The following is a 22,838-nucleotide window of genomic DNA, read 5'->3' as shown; positions in this document are numbered from 1 at the left end:
AATAGTAAGCATACATCGAAAAGTGGTGAAAAATATGTTCTACCATTTGCCAGTGTCAGCTGAATAAAGTTTCTGTACATCTTATGTGAAATTAAGAATTTAAAAAGTAGCTTTTAAGGACAGAAGAAAACAATGGCTTACCAGATGGATGTTTTAATAAAGTGGGTAGCAAAGAGAGAAGAAATACTAAATGGAGTAAAGCTAAGACTTTAATTTAAATGGAGTAAAAATAAACTCACTGGGTTTTGTAAGTTGGAGAAAGTGCCATAAAAGATGATCAGAAATTATTTTTCTATATAGCTCAAGTCTTTAAAAACAAAATGTAACCACATTACTGGAGCTAAAATCAAGTAAAACAAGAGACAAGTCAAGCTCTGCTCTGGACTCCTCTGTGACATCTTTCAAGCTTAGGCCAAGCAGAATACAGCTAATGCACACAGCCTTTTACAGTACATTTTAAACATCCTTCATCACCTTAGGTACAGGCATCAGTGTTGTCTTCAGGACGGCTGGGCGAGCTCTGAGCTTTCATGGTCTCCTGCTGTGTCAGGACTGCATTACAACTTTACTGCTCATAGGTGCAAACCTTTCAGCCTGTGGGACAGGCTGATGGTATAGAAGGTCAGGAGCAGGTGGGAGCCACATTTCGTTACACAGTGTAGCTGTTTGTTACCATCAATATTAGCAGTGCATCTCTTTCAGTTTTAAAGAGCAGTTAAAGCATTAAAACCCCGGGTGGTGGGAGGTTGAGTTCTGCAAATGGGAAGCACTTAGGCACTGTTTTATTCAGCAGCACTTGAGCAGCAGGCATGAACAATGGCAGTATTCATTTCAGTGCTGACTCTAACAAGGACAGAGGTTGCTCTTCAGAGAGCATGAAAACTGGTAAGCAGAATAAATAATATTTTTTTAAAATTGCATGTAATACAGAAAAAAAGAGTTAAAACAATTTTTGCTGAGCGTTAAACTTCGCTGGAAAAGTACCACAGGGAAGGCAGGAGATAATTGCAACTCTAAAGAACTAAACTGCTCTGATATGCTTTCCACAAAAGGACACTCCAGCCCATCAGGCAAAATTTAGGAAAGCTTGAAACTGTATAAGTCAGTAAGTTGGTGAAGGGATGTTGTGATTATCCCAGAGTCAGCAGAGACAAACATGCCCTGCATGTCGCAGCAGCATTAGCCTGGGAGAGAGGGATCTCTCCGCAGCACCTTCCTGCCCCTCCACAGTATAAAGCCCTTGAGACAGCAACTAAGGAGGTCTCCTCACCTCCTGTCACCTCCCTCACTCCTCAAGTCTTCTTCTCAAGAGTTTGTGATGAACTTGTAACATGTCCTGAGGCCTTCCTGGGTCACAGCACCACAGCTCTCACCTTGGAGACACTTGCCAGGGGCAGGAGTTCGTGTGTAGAAGGGCACACACCCAAAGCCACCTGAGGGCCCAGTTTCACGTCTCCATGCTACTGCTCAGGTGGATCACCAGGACAGGCAGGTCTGCGCAGTGCAGTATACCCCATTGACGACAGCCCTCAGGTGTCAAGAAGGAACACAGCTTCCTCACCATGCTTACGTGGGGCAGGCAAGGTTACCTCACCAGTCAGTGGCCTATCCTTCAAGGTTGCCCAGCCATTACCTCATGGATACACCTCACCTGCTTGCTGCCCCTTCATTGGAAATGAGCAGCAGGTGAGCTGGTGGTGGCTGGGCAAACACAAGTCCCTGCACTAGGACTGAGGGGAAGGGTCTACTCATACTCATATGTAATGAGTTCTCTCTGCTTCCCACTGCAGGTGGTGGATAATTATCCGCCATCTTGTGGGGCTTGCATACTACCAATACTTACAATCAGTGCTGTAGGATAGAGTGTTGTCATTTTGGTGCTGGTATGAGGGGTTGTGCAGGTAGGGGCTCCTGGACGAAAACCTGGGCGAATACAAGCATGGAGGACCTCAGAGCATTAGCAGGTTAGTAATTTTGTGTTTTGGGGGGCTTTTATTTTGTTTTGGTAGGTTTTTTTTAGCTCTTTCTCATGCAGCAGGCCCCTTGGCTGTTGGTTGTGGAGAGCTTGGGGTTGAAAGGTCCTTTGGAGAGCTGGGGTAGTTTTCCTGCCCTCTGTAAGACCATCTTTTGTTAAGCTGGCAGACTTCTAACTAATTTATTGCTCAGTTAGTCCATCTGTCTGAAGAAAATATGCATTTTAAAATTTTTTTCCCTCAGATGCTTGTAAAACTTCCTTGTGGAACAGGTGTGAAACTGGTGCCTCTGTGTCCTGTAATTTCCTTGTGAGAAAGAAATACATTTGTATAGAGCAGGTTGGTGACTATGAGAAAGAATAGCAGGATTAGGCCCTTAAGGTTTTAGCTGAAATCCTGTTACAAGCACAAGCCTGAATAAAGCTGTAGTCTTGTTTGGTAAATGATTTTGCTGTTCCGATTGGTTTTCAATTTTCAAAACAAATGGATGTTTAATTTTGGCTATTTACAGTTGCAGGTTTTTGTGTAGTTTTTCTATAGAATAGCACAACTAATAGATAAGCATGCAATCGTTATGCAAGTTAATTTGTCTTATTTTTCTAAAACAACCCTATTGATAAATTCTGAAATATAAAGAACTTGAGCCAATGGCTCAGCGGAGTTGCATGTTAACAGAATAACAGCAACTGTGTGCTGTCTGAGCTTAATGTCTGTACAGTGTATATATGAAAATGTGTGGCTTTGTTAATAACACTGCTGCTTTGTCACAAGAAGGTAGCTTTGATTTATTATTCAAGAATCTTATACTGCTTCTGTAACATTTGAGTCCATGTGTTGCTCACCTGAGTAATCACTTGCGAGTGACAGCCTTAAACCCATACACAGGTTTCTGTTGAAACCCTCAGGAGTTCTGTTGATTTCTTTCCTCAGAGGGTTATTGGCTTTTTAAAGCTGCCCTGTGTGTATATATATTTTATATTAATAATATGTAGGAGATCAGCACTGATGCCTGTCTGAAAGCGGGGTGAAACGAGATGCGAGCATGGGCATGATTGTGGTTGGTTCCCGGCAGGGCATTAGCCAGGTCCGGAAGGGCACAGAGAGTAACTATGATGGAGGCAAACAGTAGTTGGTGTGATCTCTAAATATTTAAAATTAGAGGAAAAATATTTTTCTTTGCAAATTTTTTTTCTTTTTGATGATGATACAAGCAGAGCAGAAGTGCACAGAAACTGCTACACCCAAGACCACAACTTGTTTTACTTTTGTGCTATAGGTGATTAAATAGGAGTCTGTTTTGAAAAAAGAAAACAAGAACTTTTTAATGTATCTGGGTAAGCTTGTTGTACAGAGGAATCTTTTCTGATCCCTGCTGTAGATCAGCTCAGACTGTGAAGCATGAGATCCAATTATGCTTATTAGCTTGGCAGCCATGTCTGCGAATTTGCTGGTGCTTATGAAGTTATTTACTGCTGTCTGCGAGACTGCCTATACTATTTTTCCCCACTATTTTTGTGCCAGTCATAAGTAGACAACATGCATTATTACTTATATTTGTTGCCTAACTAGTAAATGAAGGAGTGGTCAGAAAAGGACATAAAAGATATAACACTTTAGCCAAACTAAAAAACAAACAGGCAAACAAACAAACCCAAACTACTGATACATTTTACAGAAAAAACAAACCAACACACCAAAACTTTAGTGTTGTATCATTGCAAGTTAATATTTTACTTTTTCAAAGTAAGTTTGTGAGTGTTTTTTGTTTGTTTGTTTGTTTTTTGGTTGGTGGTTTTTTTTTTTTAGTCAAAACTATACATGGACTTACTTTTAAATCTGGAAATTAAGAATTTTTGAGGGTTAATGTTCTGTGGTTTGTTTTTGGTTTTTTTAGAGTTGTTTTGGGAGTGAAGGAATAGAGTTAGCTGAGCTGTGTTGTTCATCCTTATCTGTTTAATTAAATTTATATTACAAGAAATATTGTTGTCATTATATAAATAGTCACTATATAACTGGGCTGTGTGCTCATTTATTTGGGAGAATTGGGTTTCTGATGCTGATGAATGGTCCTAGTTTGTTCTTCTGCTGCCTTTGTCTCTGGGGCTTTAGGAATTTTGGGAGAGATGACAAGAATAGCTGCAGCAATCTTTACATAGAAGTCTCTTCAGAGATTGCTTTATTACTTGTGTTTTCTGTGCAAATTTCTTCTCTACAAGGTTTTTCCTCATATCTACTGTAGTGGTTTATTACTTGGTTTGTGTTTCCTGTTTATGCACAATGTAATTTATACCATATGTGATTTTTAGAGAAGAGTATCTAGAACAGACTGGATGACAATTTTTCATTTGTATTTAGCTTTGTTAATGTTGTGCTTCGAGTCTAGATAACTTGCTGTCTTTTGATTGCTCTTTTTGTTTGCTATAAAAGCGTACGTATTTTATACACAAAGGAAGCATAATTAAGAAATTGAATAGGTCTCTTCCAGTTTCAGCTTCTTTACTCCAGTAAATGTAAAGGCTTCTGCAGGATGGCTTCCTATAAAGTCAATCAAAAGCACATTAAATCAGTCCATCCCATACAGTTTGGTAGTGCAGAAATACTTAGGTTAACAACGCTGTCAAACGTACTACTTCTGTTGCCTATTTTTGATACAACTTGGGTAACCCAATAAATTAAATACAGTATATTCAATGACATTTTTCTGCAAGTTTCTTGTTTGGGGTTTTTTTGTGAGCCCTTCCTAAGGAAAAAGCAACTATGTGCAATGAACTATAAAATATAGTAGGCCAGGCTTGTTAATTGAGCACCTCTTGTGTTCTTCTGTTCAGTGTGATTAAAAAGCAGTAGTTTCAAATCATTAAAAAAATCAGAAATGGCTTTTGCTTGTAGCTGTCAGCTTTGGCTGAGTCACTTATACCATTTCACTAGATTGACTGCTTTCTCCTTAGACTCTGGAAAAGGAAAACAATGTCATGAAGACTTAATTTGTGGAAATGTATTCAGGCAGGCTTCATCCTCCACTATGTTATTTGACTCTTAGCTATCTTGGTTTAGGATCCTACTTTTTCTGTTCTAAATCATGCTAATAATGCTCACATTAATTGTACTAGCTTTGACGAGGGTATAGAAGGACGTGTTTTCTTTCCAAGTTCAAAGAGTTATACTATGTTGAAAGAAAAACACAAACCAACAGAAACTACCCTTGCTAACAATGTTTGAACCACTTAAACTGAAAATCAACACTGAAATGCAGTTGGTAAAACTTTGCTCAGAAGTTAAAACTGTTTTAATTTCTGTCAACTTATTCTGTTACTTCAAATGTCTTGAGAAAAGATATGTAGATGTAAGTAAGAACAAAATACTTGTTTTGACTGTTTCACGGGAGTTAGAGACCTTCTATGTCCTGTTGTGGAATACTGCATGTCCTTAGAATATTTTGAGAAGAAATCTTTTTATTTCTTCTTTTTCTTTTTTTTTTTTTTTCTTTTTTCGTTGGAAATCTGTAGATGAGGCTTTAACATTTCTTCCTGGTCAGCATGCGTTAATTTTTGTAGGCTTCCTCTAAGTGTAGCTGTTTAGGTTTATTTATGATCAGTTATTATTTAGTGACCTCATCCGTGGTCCATGCTACTGATATCAAAGAAAAAAGAAAAAAGGATGAGGCCCTAAAGGATTTTTCTTTTGCTTGCTACTTCTGTCAGTGATACAGCTGATTTGACTCTTTGCAGTCCTTGCTGAATTCATAGTCAGATTTACAGACTAATTTTATGAATACAGAGGTCAATCTGGAGGACTTGACATACAGGGAATAAGCATTATTTGGTTAGGTCTGCTTTCAAATTGCCTGAAGCCTCAGGTACATCAAGATAAATGAGCATCTTTTGGGATCAGGGCTTGTAAACGTCATTAGTGTTTTTAGTTTTCATCCAATATGATGAAGGTAAGGGATCTAGAAAATTGTATTTGAATATACCAGCTTACTGATAAGAATTCAGGCTGCTCACAGCCAGGTTCTGGCATTTCTGATCCTTATGTTCATGACGATTTTCAGATCACACTTTTAATGTTATCTAAACAGTTACAGGAACTAGAAATTTAATATGTTTTAAATGGAAATTGAGATTCTGATAACACGTGATTCCAGAACCCTAGGAAAAAAACTCTGTGCCATAATCTGGTATTGTATAGAATAGAAGCATGAAGATGTTTGTCTGATCTCATCTATTGACAGTTTTAAAATACATCCAAAAAGAACCAGGACTTCAGTGTCACTGCACAAGCAGCTGAAATACCAGCACTTGCATTGATGAATCAAACCTGCTCTCTTCTGTGTCTTTACTTGATTGAATGTCACATTTTACAGGGTAATACTTTCCAAAAGAAGAATTTACAATCAATAAATAACTTGAGATAAGGATAAGGTTTATCCTGCAGAATAACTGTTCCTTGTTGGCAGTTCTGAAATTCCAGTTAAAAGTGCCTCAGTCGTCACATTTTGAGTATCTCTGTCATCTAGGAATCTCTATATAGAACCAAAGCACTAAACCCAACTGTTTCATTTTAACACTATTGTAATTTTTATATAAATATTTTATATTTATATTAATATACAATATTAAAATATTTTAATAATATTTTAGTATTTTAAAGTCAGTGGAAGACTTTACTTGTAATTCTTGAGTGGTTTTGTGTGAAAACACTGCCAGTACAATCAAAATTATGCTGAAGTCTTTCTCTCAAGTGTATATTTTATCTGGTCTGTCCATAACGTCTGAATGTAAGTCTTGATTGGAAAGGAAACTTAAAAGTAAGTGCTGCATTCTATCAATATACCTCCTTACTGTGTGGGAGCCTGGTGCAGGTGAGGACCCTCTTGTGCTGCAGGCTGTTTTAGCAGTTTGTATCTCAAAATGTTTGCAGTCTGACAGGGCCTTTCTCTGACTTTGCAGCTTTGTTATCAGCTGCTGAACAGGCCTTCTTGCTGAAAGTTACTATACTGTAAGGAGAGGTAGATGTTAATTTTGGGCAAGCTTCTCAGCCGTCACAGTTCATACTTGGGCTTTGAGGTTTTTATTGATGCTGTTAAACACAGTAAAACCTCTCTGTGGGATCCTGCCATATACATTATATTATGACAATACGTGATGGAAGCTGTGAGCATCAAAGTGGTTTGGGACATAATGCAGGTCATCCAGTCATTCAGTTTTATTATATTGTTGAACCATGCAGTATATACATTAATGTTACCAGAAACAGTGCTTTTTTTTTTTGTTCACTTATATAGCTTTACTTATCCCTTTTCTAAATGTCATCAAAATAAAATTCCTGCCTGCTTTTCTACAAAAGGTTAGGGGTAGAGTTTCACTTCACATCTTTACGATTTTCAGTTTTTACCAAGTTCCTGTTGAGGTTTTCCTCAAAAAGTCTCCCTTTCCTAATTAAATGCAGTGATGTCCTTATACTGTGCTTACCATATTTTTAGTCTCTGCTTTAGAGAGGTAATACACTTCTCCAAAAGGTAGTCCAGTTCTCTAGCATATGTGAATAATTTGATATTGGATGGCAGGAACACCAAAACATGTCATTGCATCTCTGTTGAATGGCATGCTTCTGGGACTGAGGTTGTCTTCTCTGGGATCCCTGTGCTTCCTTTCTCCTAGTGCAAGGGTCCCAGCAAGAGACACAAATAGGGAAACTTCCAAAATCCACTTGAAAGTCAGAAAAGCAATGTAGTAGCAACTAAAAAACAATTTCCAGATTGCTCATTCCTCCTGTGTCTCTGGTTCTCCATAGCATCTATTAAGGAATACAAGATTGATAGTTCATCATTAAATCTGTTCCTAACGCTGGTGGCTGTACTGTATACATCCAGTTCAGACAGGTTCACAAGTCCCGTCTTGTGTGCCACCATTCACTGCAGGTAAATTTCAATTGGATTAAAATACTCACTGCAGTGACCATTGTTACCCAAACAAAAGAAGCTTTCAGATCAACATAGAATCATAGAATAGTTAAGGTTGGAAAGGACCTTGAGATCATCTAGTTCCAACCCCCTTGCCATGGGCAGGGACACCCCACACTAAACCATGTCACCCAAGGCCTCATCCAACCTGGCCTTGAACACCACCAAGGATGGAGCATTCACAACCTCCCTGGACAACCCATTCCAGTGCCTCACCACCCTCTCAGTAAAGAATTTCTTCCTTATATCCAATCTAAACTTCCCATGTTGAAGTTTGAACCCGTTACCCCTTGTCCTGTCACTACAGTCCCTCATGAAGAGTCTATTCCCAGCATCCTTGTAGGCCCCCTTCAGATACTGGAAGGCTGCTATGAGGTCTCCACGCAGCCTTCTCCTCTCCAGGCTGAACAGCCCCAACTTTCTCAGCCTGTCTTCATACAGGAGGTGCTCCAGTTCCCTGATCATCTTTGTGGCCCTCCTCTGGACTTGTTCCAACAGTTCCACGTCCTTTTTATGTTGAGGACACCAGAACTGCACACAATACTCCAAGTGAGGTCTCACGAGAACATGAATACATCTTCCTAATTTTTATCCCAGACCTCTGTTTTGTCTTATAACAATGTATCTCTTTTAACTGTGTATTCAGAGAAATGAATTGCAACTCACTTCATCTGTCCCAACGGCTGTCCTTTTTCAGTTAAACTCCCCCTTGAAGACTTACTTTTTTTATAAGGCTCACAAGATGTAAATCAAAACCAATATTACTAGTCAAGCCATGCTTTCGTTCCAGTGTTTTCCCATGTACTGTTTTGCTTTGAAGAAAATTAGTAGAGCAGAGACTGTCTCTTCAGTAACACAAAGAATATTACCAATATTTCAGCAACAATAGCTAATTCCAAATAGTAGTTCAGTCATTACCAAGAAGTAGTTGAAGAAATGATGTTTAATTTATTCATTGGTGAAGCCTATTGTGTGATAATTGCATTGCATTTCATATTCTTCTGTTACAGAAGAACCATCTACTTCTAGGCAGGATTCTCTACAGTGAAGAACAGATCAGTTTCGATTGAAGTTGATATAAAAGTGTTTACAAGCATGTGGGAAGAGATCACAAGATCAGGCAGATCTGGGTTCTTGATGCTGTTATTAAAAAATATTCATCATGAGGGTTTTAGCTTTCCTAAGGAAGTTGTTAGGCACACATAATTCAAGGAAATCTGATCATAGCCTTATCAAAGACTGCATATTAGTAATCTGGTCTTTATAGAAGCAAGGATTGTTTACTATACTCCAGAGGCAGAAATAGGTGTAAGGAAGAAGAACCACTCCTAATAAACTTACTTTTTTTTTTTTTTTTTTCTATTTAAATTCCGTATCATAAAAAAGACCGAGAGTTATGCTGTGGCAGAAGAGCACTGTGAACTATGTATTAATACTACAGCTGGTGTTAATTCCTTGTGGTTGAAAAGTGTGAAAAATTGCAAAAAGTAGTAAAATAGCCAAATGTATATATCAGTCTCTGAGTGTAGAGCATTTATAAATCATGTCTCTTGAGGTGACTAGAACAGTCTATTTCTATAGAATCTGCAATTCACAACAGGGAAGTAAAATTGCCAAGAAAAAGTCTGTCAGTATAGAGCATCAGTAAAGATTTAATGAATTATATCTTTCTCATCGCAATCAAATTTTATCTTAGATTAAAGACTGTATGGATTGTTTTCATCACCTGAGACAAATATGGACATTATTTCACAGTCAATATTGTCTAAACTTTTGAAAACAAAACTTGTGCTTGTTTTTGTAGAACAGCTCAGTTTGCTCCTATTAAGGGAGTCAGAACTGGCTGTAACTATTGTCTGCAGCATAAATGCTAACTTCACCCTGAAGGAACGGAGCTGCTGCCAGTAAATAGCAGTAATTCCCTTCCTGGCTGACAGCTGTTAAAGACTATTCCCCAAGATGAACAAAAATGCTGTTAGCACTACTACTGCTAAACTTTGCAGCCTTCTTTTTAAACTGTGATCAAATTCAATTTGATGTCAAGATATAATATTGTCACTCGACACATTTTTTTGCACTACTATTTATGGTTTTGAAGATGGTAGTTTATAATCTTTTACAATGTATTGCATTCTGAAGTTCCTGCAAGTATTAAGGCACCTGGGTTTTCATTAAAGCATGAGACACTTTTTCTAGTGTTTTAGTGTAAAATGTGTTAGTCAGTTGCCCCTGAACCATGTTTCAAGTCTGAAGTAAGAACTGTCTCAATGCAATTTAAGTCAATGTCTTTATGTTTCGGGATTAGCACTAAGACTCTAGTACCTGGATAACTCTGGGGACAGAAATATACTCTATGTGCAGCACTGTGACTCACAGAAGAGGGTTGACAGCAAGAAAGTTGAAGAAAATCTAGATTTAATAAAAGACTTGGGGTGTTTTGTGCTGAAAAGGGAAGTAGTCTTTGAATGTGATGCAAGCATTTATTTCTCATGTATATCCCTCAGTAGGGATTATATGCAGCCTTAAGAACATTCTTTGCCTTATAAAAAAAATAAAATAACAAAATACTTGCTGGTGTTATTCATATCAAGATGCTTTTTGAAGTATCTCTACTCTTCAACGTGCATTTATAGACATTTTTACTATTTGGCAGTAAGATTAATTTCTGTCATTCTACTTTAAGAGGGGTCTTATGTTCACAGTATGTGTTCTGTTTTGGGTTTTTTTTTTTTTTTTTTTGAGGAAGTGCATGCTTTATGATTAATAAGATTACACTGCAGGCTTATTTAATTGTAATCTGGAGATTTTATATAAGCATTAATTAAAATAGATAAAAATCTTCCTAGTTAATGATGCATTAGCATTGTTAAAAAAAATCTAAATAAAAGTGGATACAACAGCATATGAAATAGTTGTGCCTAAAAGAAATTGTATGTAACAATAGAAACACTTGATGTTAGACACAATTGTTGGTCAGCAAAATTTGAAAATTAACAAAGCTACAAAAAATTATACTTGCAAAATTCTTGAATAAATGATTGATACTTGTCATGTAAAGCTTAAAGGAAAACATTTATTGTGGGCATTCAGTTGCTCTGTTCTATTAGCACTGAGAGTTAGTATTAAATTTGCCCCTTAGAGCAGTACAGATTAATGAAAAATTACTCTAGATTAGGAACTTTCAGACTACCCAGATATTTGCCTATACATTTTTAGCACAGCTCTTCTTGCAACTTATTATTCTTTCATACAAATCCCAGCATCTGCATGCTCCAAACACTATAAAAAGATACATTTCGTGTACTGTGAACAGCTCTTTTGTTAGCGTGTGCCTTGCAGGGAGCTATGGTGTGTGCACAGGAGCTTGAGGCCCTCACCAGTGCTTGCAATGGCTGTGTGGTTACCCACAGCTTCACTAGTAGGAATGTTTATTGGCAGCAGTAGGATCATAAGTGTTGGAAGGGACCTTAAATCTAGTTTCAACCACCTGCCATGGTCAGTGACACCTTTCACTAGATCAGATTGCTCAAAGCTCCATCCAACCTGGCCTTGAACACTTTCAGAGCATCCTGAGGCATCTACAACTTCTCTGGGCAACCTGAGTGCCTCACCAACATAATAGTGAAGAATTTCTTCCTAAGATCTAATCTAAATCTATCCTCTTTCAGCTTAAAGCCATCCCACCTTTTTATTATCACCACATACCTTTGTAAAGTCCCTCTCCAGATTTATTATAGGCCCCCTTTAGGTACTGGAAGGCTGTTAGAAGGTCTCCTGGAGCCTTCTCTTCTCCAGGCTGAAAAACACCTGTTCTCTCAGGCTGTCTTCATAGGAGAGTTCTTCCAGCCCTTCAATCCCCCTGGTCCTCCTATAGACTAGGACATAGGTCCATGTTTTTCTTATATTGAGGGACCTCAGAGCTGGATGATAGTACTCCAGGTGGGGTCTTACAAGAGTGGAGTAGAGGGGGAGAATCTTCTCCCTTGACCTGCTGATCACACTTCTTTTGATGCAGCCTGGGATACGGTTGGCTTTCTGGGCTTGAGCACACAGTGCTGGGTCATATTTTGCTTCTCATCAACCTACACCCCTAAGTATGTCTTCTTGGGGCTGCTCTGAATCCATTCTTTTCCCAGCGTTTATTTGTGCTTCAGTTTGCCCTGATCCAGGCATAGGACCTCACACTTGGCCTTGTTAAACTTCATGAGGTTGGCATTGGCCCACCTTTCAAGCGTGTCAAGGTCCCTCTTGATGGCATCCCTTCCCTCCAGCGTGTCAACTGCACCGTAGAGCTTGGTGTCATCAGCAAACCTGCTGAGGGTACTCTCAATCCCGTTGTCCATGTTGCTGACAAAAATGACAATGATGTTAAGCAGTGCCAGTCTAAATGCCAACCTTGAGGAATACCACTCATCACTGATCTCCACTTGGACATTGAGCTGTTGACCGCAACTCTTTGAGTGTGACCATCCAGCCAATTTCTTATCCACAGCGTGGTCCATCTGTCAAATCTGTCTCCAATTTGGAGACAAGGATATTGTGCAGCACAGTTGTTGTGTTGAGCCATGGGTGTAAGGAGCTTGTGGTTTGTCAGGGCCCAAAGTGTGTTGTGCAGTTTTTATCACATTTTTTTTCTCTTTTTGTGTTTATTTTCCTCATACGTTTATTTTGTCTTAATTTTTAACATGTTCTCCTGGTAGCTGCTTTGGTAGTGATGCTTTAGGCAGGTCATTCTTCTAATTGAGACTATAAACGTGGCACTTTAGTGAATACAGTTATGTAATGGTAAACCTTGTACTGGTCCTTTGAGAAAACTATTTTTCTTGGTATCCTAACTGAGGAAAAACAGCTAAAGAAGAATGGGGTAATAGCAAAGCAACCACATAACGCTACTGAAAATACTGTGTAAAATGTTGAAAAAATAAAATACTTTGCTGCCTGAAGAAAATGTAGATGTACAACGTGCATGTTAATGTTTCTTTGTTTTCTCTTGAAGGATCGACGCTTTAATGATGAGATTGACAAACTGACTGGATACAAGACAAAGTCACTTTTGTGCATGCCCATAAGAAACAGTGATGGAGAGATTATTGGCGTTGCCCAAGCAATTAATAAGACTCCTGGAGGTGCCCCTTTTTCTGATGATGATGAAAAAGTAAGATTACCTTTACTTTTGCATTTTTTTTAAGTTTCTTTTGTAACTCAGTAGACTCTTCTAAAGATACTTAAACCAAATAAGTAAATGGTACAGCATTTGTGTTAATGATGGCTTTTTTAGAAGTCCTTAACATAAAATATACGTTTCTGTTGTTGATCTTGTGGCTTATACTTCAAATTCATGGTCTCCAAATCTTATGTAGTTTTTTTTTTTCATGAAATAGATCTTAATAGGAAGACTTCTAATTTTTGCAAACTTACCTGTAAGAATAAGTTTATGGAAGAAAACTGTTACAGAGACACTCCTAAGCTTCCTGAGTTTAAAAATCACCATATTCTTTTAGTCCTTTCTATTGGATAAATGCCTATAACATATACAAAAGAAATTTTATTTTAGAGGAAATTATCCATATGCAACTTCATGCTATTCTAAAATATAGCACAGTTGCAAATGCCCATCAAAGGACAAAGAAGGCAGGAAGGGAACGCTAGATGTGTATATTAAGTGGAATTTGGAGAGTAAAGTGAGCTCAAGAAGCAGGAGAATAGAGGGAGCCAGAAGGAAGGAACTTGTATTAAATGGAAGTGGGAAGATAAGAAATGGTGCTATTTGAAGGCAGATGTATTCACCTGAATGTGGAGGGGAAAAGTCCACAAAGCCAAAAGATGACTGGGGAAGGGAATGGTAGAGGACAATAAGCTGGGGAGGAAAAGAACAGCAGTGCACTCTGCCCAGTAGAGAGAAGGGGAGTTTCCTTCAAGCATATAATACGGAAATGCACTTCTGTGTATTAAAATAGTATTGGATCTCTTTTTTTTGTGGAAGTGTAGTTAGAAGCCCCCCCAAACCTCTTTGTGTTGATTCAAAGGCAGTCAATATTTGGTGCAGAGCACTGGTGATGTATTACACGTGTGTTGACATTTCTGTGCTATGACAAAAACAGAAATTAAGTAATACTTGTTGGAAGGTGGAAATCTTGTCACACTGGTTCATCTAAATAGATGGAGATAATTTTTAGAAAGATAGCTTGACATGAACAAAATGCATTATAAAGCTAAACTACCAGTGTTTTATAAATGATATGAAATACTGCATAAATCAAACTCCTCTTCCATAGAAACCATAGTAATTATATTTGAGGACCTCTTGAAGTTGCTTTTTTTTTTTTTTTTTGTTATATATTAACAGCAATACATTTAGAGCATTGTATATAACTACTTCATAGTTTGAAAAAAAATTGGTGAAAATAAGAATATGAACCTTTGTATGAATAATGTCTGGTAATCGAATTGTACCCTGGTTTGCTGTGCAATGGGAGTGATTCAAAATAGATTTCCTTTTTCAAATTTCAGTATGTAAAGGAACATTCTGCAGTCCAGGTAGGAAAATCTTTGACAAGCTAACTGTGTTAACAAGTGGCTGTATAAAAGTTGACAGTAAAAGAGGAATACCAATTATTTTTAGACCTTGTATTAATTATCAGGTGTCTTCCAATAGAAACAGTTATGAACAAATATTTCTTTATATTTTATTAGATTATTTAGCATATCACAACTTTCCTATCAAGTGGAGTTCTTGCAGCAGTTATTTTTAGCAACACCTACTTACACATGAAGAGCCACCTTGCTTGCTGCATGTCACTCTCTGATATTGGTGTTTTTCCTATATTATACCCTGATCTGATGTTAACCTCTTGTTCAGTTTCAAATTTCAGGTTCTCATTAAGACCTGGCCATTTTGGATGCAAGTTAAAAGAATAGGCATGTTTGGATTGCAATATATTTTAAAATACATTCAACAAATATAAAAATTGGAGGATAAATCAAGCTGACAGTAAAGCAGGCTTATAATTTAACAGACTAACAATGCAGATGACTCAGCTCCCCAGTGATACATAATACTGTAGAATGAACTTTTGAAAAACTTTTATAAATGCCACCTAACTGTGGTTACTCTTCAGACCAATACTATTAATTTTATAAAACTGAAAAATTAATTGCAAGAACAACACTCATTGCTGTGTGTATGTATATTTGGTGTCATCTTTTGATTACGTGTTTTTCTTCTAAATGTGTTGAGTAACAAGGAAGAAAGTCCTATCTCTGGCAGGATTACTTACTCTAGCACCACATTAAAGACAACTTTTCTGTGAAAAGCTTAAATTTTTTCCACAAAAATAATTAGCTTTTGATTCCTATTTCTGTAAGAAGTCTATGTAGCTGATTCTGCAGAGTGATTTGGTTTAAGTAACTTTTAAAATAACCCTTAATTTTCAGATGCTACTTTTTCAGACGTCTCAAGTGACCCAGTAATTCTTAAATTGTTTCTGTGTAAGTTATCTAAACTTCTGTAACTATTGGTTTGCTTCTGAATGAAGTCTGATTCCTGAAAATCTTGGATGCTGAATATTGATTTACAAGCATACGGTACAAATCTGTCAGTGAATGCTTCAATGGGTATCTGAATTCAAAACAAACAAAATTAGACCTTCTCTGAACAGGCTTTTTTCTGCACTTTTTACTAGTACTGTCTATATAAAGGGAACTTTATTTAAAATGGAGCCTTTATCACAGATACTACATTTGATTATCAACTAGCATAACAACTCTATATGTGTGTGTATTACATGTACATGTGTAATAAACATAATGTAAATATTTGATATTATTAATGTAAACATATTAATGTAAATATTTGATGTCAGTGCTGAGGCTATGTCAATTTTCTTCCATTCAGTGGCTGGTAAATATTATCTCAAATCAGTAGGTTTCCTGTACTTTAATTGCCATTTTTGTATTATTTTTACTAGTCATTACATTGTTGTTTTAGGTACAAGCCTGTATGTTAGGACTCTTCAATAATATATTAAATGGGTTCTGACATGTAGACTTTATGGAAAAATTAATGAGAACATAACCATTATCATGACCTATAATAGATTTTAGCTTTAATGAGGCCTGGTAGATCATGTCCTGTTATTTCCGAAACTGTGCTTTTAAGTTTGTTCACTCACTGATAACCTACAAAGCATGATATACATCTGGCAAGCAAGAGAGCTCACACTTCCAGGAGAGCATCTTGCAGGATTAGCAAACAAGTTTGGTTTCGGTCTTTTTTTTTTTTTTTTATTGGTAATATCAGCAAATGTGTTTGTGAGGGAAGGGGGCAAGCAAAACCCGGGAAATCCTGATCAAAATAAGAAAATGTCTGCTAGGATATCGTGGTGGTTTGTGCAGAAAAGCCTGATGAATAGCTGGCAGAAGATGCAAATTCAGCTTTATGTTGATGTTATGATTTCCAACAATTAGCAGCTTCAGAATGGTTAGAAAATAAAAATGTGAATTACTCCTCCTCTTCCTCCCTCCCAAGTCCTCTCAAAGAAATGTCAGTGTCATTTAAGTCTGACTGGTGTTTACAAGTGTCTGTCCTCTCTTAGTATTGTGTGAAACAATTAAAATGGTCTGTTGGGCTGGTTTTTTTTTTTTTTTTTTTTTTACAAAGCTACAAGACTATATTCTATAATGAAATGTCACTTGGGGGAACTACTGTCTTGAGTCAATAGGAAACCAAGAATTACATTTTCAATTAGAATTAAGTAGATGCTAGTATCATTTTATGTACTCTTAGATGTATTCAGGAAGTTAAAAGCAAATAAAATATTTAAGGTTTGAGAAGTTTTTAATGCTCCCAAGCTGTAACCAAGTTTATATTTTGCAATATGTAAAATGGAGCAGTAGATTTCAATGTTTTTCTAGTTTTGATTTTTCACTGCAAATTTTCAGGTTTTTCTTTTACATCTCTGACCATGGTGATAATTGCACAGCACGAATAATTAGTCTAAGTGAATTTTCCCACATGTAGTGATTGTTTCCCAATGCCAAATTTCTTTTCTCCTTTTGGTGTAAGGGAAGTTTCAGCCAATTCATTATTTAAATGCAGAACTGCATGCCACGAGCACGAAAGAAAATGTTCTGTCTCACAATGTGTTTCTCTCCCCAGCATCAGTGGCTCAGTTGAACAGACTGATTCCAGACATTAACAGTTTGATACAAACAATAGTAGAATACCTTCTTACTTTTTGTATAGTAGCCATTGCTATTCCATTATTTTCTGTAATTGGTGACCTTCTGGAAAATCTAGGCTTGTGATATACTTCTACCTGTATGTTTCAAATAAGAACACCAGTTCATCTGCACAGTCATAGGAAGATTAAAACTCAAAACCCTTAAAAAGAACTGTGCAGCCTGCATTCATTCCCAGTACTGTCCTGAAGATTCATTTAAGTCTTTGTGCTGTTTGCTGGTGAGTCATACTTGTTCCATGACTGGTGAGAAACTCAGACTAACAAGATCTTGACAGTCTGTAGTTTAGATTATTGTATGCCCTTTAGAGTTTTCTGAGATGCAGTACCAAAACAAATCTAATCCTCCATCAGAAAGGCTTAACAAACAGCAGAAGCAGATCCACCATCACTTAGACTGGCATAATGGTTCTCTAGCTCTGACGTCCTGCTGGCCCAAAAGAAGTGAATTGACTGCAGGGAAACTAGCCAGTGCAGCCAGCTTGAATTAAATTTCTGCATGACTTACTGAACAGCAGTAGGTTGGATGTCGTGAGAGATCTCCTGGGAGGGGGAAGGAAGAGCTAGATTTGGTTGTCTGTGCTCTGTGGACAGTTTTATTAAGAAAGATATATACATATATATATCCAGATTCCAGGATTCAGCTGGTGTATGTTTGGTTTGTGGGGACTTGAAGATAATGTTCTCTTATGCCTGAACATTTCTATTTCTTACATTCCTTATAGCACCTCTGTGATTCCAAATTGTCCAATTTAGTGTGCTTTTCCTGGTCCACACTTGTTAAGGCTTAAATATATTCTATACAGGATCTACCATAGTGATAAATGAATTGCAAGGATTTTGTCATACCTACTAATTGTTTTTTTGTGTATTTTTTGCATGATGAGCTTAGAATTACACCGGCAGGTAGCAATTTCAAAGTTAGTTAGGATGGTTTCTTTATTTTATGGAAGTAATCAACTGTAAATAAAACTACTAGGGAAGAGAGCAATCCAGAACAAGTAGTCATTTCCAACTGTTGTGGAAACGATGATCCCCAGCTCTGTGAATGTCCGGAATTTACAAAAAAAGTCCCCTGAAAATTATTTTGAGTACACTAGAAAGGAACATAAGAAAAAGATTAGGTAAAGAATATGTTTCATATATAGCAGTATGTAATTGCCTCCTGCTAACATCCACCTTGGTTCTCTGAAAATCTGCATGGCAATGAGACTCCATAAGCTACCATTTAATATTGGCATAATCCTCAAAGGTATCATATGGTCCATATGTCATTAATGTCCCTAATACAAGAGACAAGTTCACTGAAAGAAGGCAGAAAATAGTAAAGACATTTGAAGGATGAAGGTACTGAGGCGCTACAACTGTCTGGGAAAACTCTAATGGTCTATTAGGCACAGTTCTCCAAAAGTACTTGCTACACAAATTTAAATTAAAATAAATCACATTAACTGAGCTCTCTTGCTGGGGGAGTTTAAAACAGTTTGTCACTAGAATATTTGCTTTATCAAGGCAGCTTCACACTACTGGTTTGCAACCAACAGCACCAAATGACTGCAGTGACAAATATTTGAATGGCCTTCATCTTGTATACATAGAAGCATGGAATGGCTTGGGTTGGACAGGACTTTAAGATCATCTAGTTCTTTCCGCACTGCCATGGGCGTTCAGTCATGCTTTCAAGTTAAGCTGAAAGTCTAGATTTCTTTTTAATTACAGAACAAAATATACCTTTATCAGTACTTCTGGCAGTTAACATTTGAATTGGACATCTTTATATGTGAGGTATGGAAATATGTCTAATGTGTCTTGCAGTGATATTTCAGTGAACTTTTTTTTAATTAAATGTGCATTTTCCTAGGTTCGGGGGCTACTTTGCTGTGTGTTTATGGTATGTATTACACTAAATCCTTGATATTGGTTTGAGGCCTCCGGGTGCTATCAAAAAGCAACTAAACACATTATCAGATTTGCATCAGAAAGGGTTTCTCAATAGAAGAGTTCAGTGAAGATCTTCTTGGGATTTGTTTTGGTGGCTTTTTTTGGTGGGCTTTTTTGGTGGTTTTTTTAGGGGGCGGCATGGTTGTTTTTTTTTGGGGGGGGGGGGGAACGACTGCGGTTTCATTCTGGTGTTGTATTACGGTGAGAGTGATGAAGGTATCTGGGTTCTTCCTGGAGCATTTCATTAAATGCAGACCCCTGACGCTTTAGTTCATCTGGGTCAGAGCACCAACGGAATTGGTTAAGGATCAGTTTTGGCTCCTGCATCCTTCCACTGAATGCAAACTGGCTCCCAAATTCTGAACACAGTTTCCATGGTAGACTGTGCTGTTGATCAAATACATCTGAGATACCTTGAGTCACTAGACATAAAAAAGGTGACAGCTAAATTGCCTTTGTGAACATACATTGAAAAGTCAGAAAACTTGAGAAGTTGCTGTACCACACAGACACTGGCCCAACAAAAGTCAGTTCCCCTCAAGTTATATTTAATTTTTCTTTTCTAGGAGATATTTTGCCAGTCTGAAGTTGCCTCTGAGCTTGAGAAAGGTGATCAGATTTAGGAATGGTAGTCAGTCCTGGAAAAAGCTATACGAAAAGCCATGAGATGGAATAAAACTTTCATAGTATTGGTTGGATGCTTGTAGTCAAAACAATCTTGTTGGCACAAAGAAGAACCCTGCATACTTCTCTGTTGGGCCTCATCTCTGTTCAGCTCTACAAGAACTGTGTTGAATATAATCACAGTATGGGAGCTGCTGGTTTAAGCTATCATAGAATCATAGAACGGTTTGGGTTAGAAAGGACCTTAAATATCATCCAGTTCCACTCCCCTTGCCATGGGCAAGGACACCTTCTACTAGACCAGGCTGCTCAAAGCCCTGCCCAGCCTGGCCTTAAACACTTCACAACTTCTCTGAGCAATCTGTTTCAGTGTCTCGCCAACCTCATAGTGAAGAATTTTTTCCTAATCTCTAAGCTAAATCTTCCCTTGTGTCTCTTGAATCAACTATCTCAAGTGGATTAGAGAATCACCAAGATGGCATTGTATTGGTTATTGTTAGGCAGCCTCCACAACTGATTTAAGGACTTCAGATGTTTTTACTGGCTAAAGTACAGACACACAGAGACCTGAGCCTTCAACAGACTGATGGTAATAGGTAGTGCTTTACAGCCTGGGTTATTAGGGTTTTTTATTTAGGGTATTTTTTTTTATTATTAGGGTTTTTTTCAATCACGGAAGCAGCGTGATTGATTTCCTAGTAACTTGGAGCCATTTTCTTTAGATATGAGGGCATTCGGTATTTGTATTTAATGGCATTTTAGAACACGTACTGCTGCTTTTCTTCATGCTTAGTACAGTTTTGTTATCAAGAATTATACTTGCAATGATTGATTTTTATTAATCACATCCCTGGTTGATAAAACCCCAGACTGAGTTACAAGCATAAGTGATCCACTAGAGACATTAATTATTAAGCATTCAGTGGTATGCTGGGTCTGAGTCTTAGTAAGAGACCTCTGGGTCCTTCTGCAAATTCTGAAGCATAGAAGTAGCACTGGAGCTTGTTCTGTTTTCCCCTTTCACTGCTGTTCACAGGGGGTTGCAGCAGGCCTGGAGAAAGGAGTCCAGATCTTTGCTGGTCAAACATATGAACAGACTTCACTGGTAATGCAACAAAATGCTGTGATTATGATGCCTTGTGCAGCCATACTGTATTCTTCAATGGGAGCAAAATAAAGTTTTCAACAGAAAGCCCAGAAGCCAAGAATTCTGCAGTCCAGATTGTAATTTTAAGGCACCTCAGTCAGTAGAAACTGTGATGTTAATCATAGAATCATAGAATAGTTAGGGTTGGAAAGGACCTTGAGATCATCTAGTTCCAAACCCCCTGCCATGGGCAGGGACACCCCACACTAAACCAGGCTCTGTCCAACCTGGCCTTGAACACTGCCAGGGATGGAGTATTCACAGCTTCCCCAGGCAACCCATTCCAGTGCCTCACCACTCTCTCAGTAAAGAATTTCTTCCTTATATCCAATCTAAACTTCCTATGTTTAAGTTTTAACTCGTTACCCCTTGTCCTGCCACTACAGTCCCTGATGAAGAGTCCCTCCCCAGCATCCTTGTAGGCCCCCTTCAGATACTGGAAGGCTGCTATGAGGTCTCCACGCAGCCTTCTCTTCTCCAGGCTGAACAGCCCCAACTTTCTCAGCCTGTCTTCATATGGGAGGTGCTCCAGTTCCCTGATCATCCTTGTGGCCCTCCTCTGGACTTGTTCCAACACTTCCATGCCCTTTTTATGTTGAGGACACCAGAACTGCACACAATACTCCAAGTGAGGTCTCACGAGAGCAGAGTAGAGGGACAGGATCACCTCTTTCGACCTGCGGTCACGCACCTTTTGATGCGGCCCAGGGTACGGTTGGCTTTCTGGGCTGCGAGCGCACACTGAAGCTGGCTCATGCTCTTTTTTTCATCGACCAACACCCCCAAGTCCTTCTCCGCAGGGCTGCTCTGAATCTCTTCTCTGCCCAACCTGTAGCTCTGCCTGGGATTTCTCCGACCCACGTGTAGGACCTTGCACTTGGCATGGTTAAAAATTAAAAACAAAAGCTCAGGCAGGCATAGCCCTGGGAGGAAGCCGGGGCCACAAGTTAATGTTACTTTTATCATTTCTAGTAATACTCTATTAGTAGAATTTTCACTTAAATGCTTTGAATGCCAAAATAGCGGTAATAGAAGGGCTCAGAGGCTTAGAATTTAGTTTGATTCATCTGTTGGCAGAAAGGAAGCCCATCACAAAATAGTTGGAGGGCTATGATGTGTATTTGTGTTACATTACCTAAGGAATAAGGCTTTTACCTTCAGCTCTTTCTTTTCTTGGCAAAACACCCTTAAACCAACTAAATTGTTTTGATCAAATGGCTCATTAGAAAAATCTTGTTTGCTTCAAGTGAAACTTGCACTGGGGCCTTGTTACGGAAGCACGTAAGAGGAAACCTTTGTGGTCAGCAGCTGAAGAAGCCTTTATTTCTGACAATTGTTGGAGATGTGCCCTGGGGGCTGGATGGAAGGACTTTTTGTCCCTAGTGACCTGTTTTCTGAACTTCTATTGGTTTGTTCAGTTCTCCCTAGCTGTTTTTCGTAATAACTTCAAGGCTTCATACACTTTTAGACTGCAGCATTTCCCATCTGCAAATTGCTTCTTTCCTGAAGCAGAATGAAATGTTCATACAGAAGTTCATGCCATTGAAAGTATTTCCCACTGGAATAGTGATGCTGAGCCTATCTGTAGCTATAGGTTATATGATGAGATATTTAAAACTGCTGAGCAAATAATTTTGCAAAAAATTAAGTCAACCTCTGACCTTCTAGATGTTATTACAGGCTTATTAAGAAGCTGTAATTAAAACATTATTGTTGTTCTAGCACTGACTCAAGGTATGACCTTGGGCAAATCACTTTACAGTGGTCTCTTTGAAACATAATTATAAAAATAGCATTAGGTAGTTCCATACATATTATCAGACTTTACATTTTAAGTATTCTTACTTTATAAAAAGGATGTTGTTTTCCTTCTTGTTGAGCCTGAGCTTTTGAAGTCTTGCTGAATGCTTTCTTTGCATGCAGCAGCTGTAATCTGGATTGATCTGGTTAGA

The 22,838-nt window shown here is 38.1% G+C and overlaps 1 protein-coding gene across 1 annotated transcript in view; it reads left to right on the top strand.

Moving 5' to 3' along the window:
- PDE11A (phosphodiesterase 11A) overlaps positions 1–22,838 on the top strand; it is a gene marked incomplete at both ends in the record, with an annotated part of 137,656 nt that overhangs the window by 4,716 nt on the left and 110,102 nt on the right. The window contains one exon of the mRNA XM_080620917.1: positions 12,932–13,090. Coding sequence (XP_080477043.1) covers positions 12,932–13,090 — 159 coding nt within the window. The remainder of the gene's footprint in view (positions 1–12,931; positions 13,091–22,838) is intronic.

The sequence above is a fragment of the Psittacula echo genome (assembly GCF_963264785.1).
Source record: "Psittacula echo genome assembly, chromosome: 6".
In the NCBI taxonomy this organism is placed as follows: domain Eukaryota; kingdom Metazoa; phylum Chordata; class Aves; order Psittaciformes; family Psittacidae; genus Psittacula; species Psittacula echo.
Note: the sequence above shows the minus strand (reverse complement) of the source record. Positions and strands in the feature narration are given on the sequence as shown.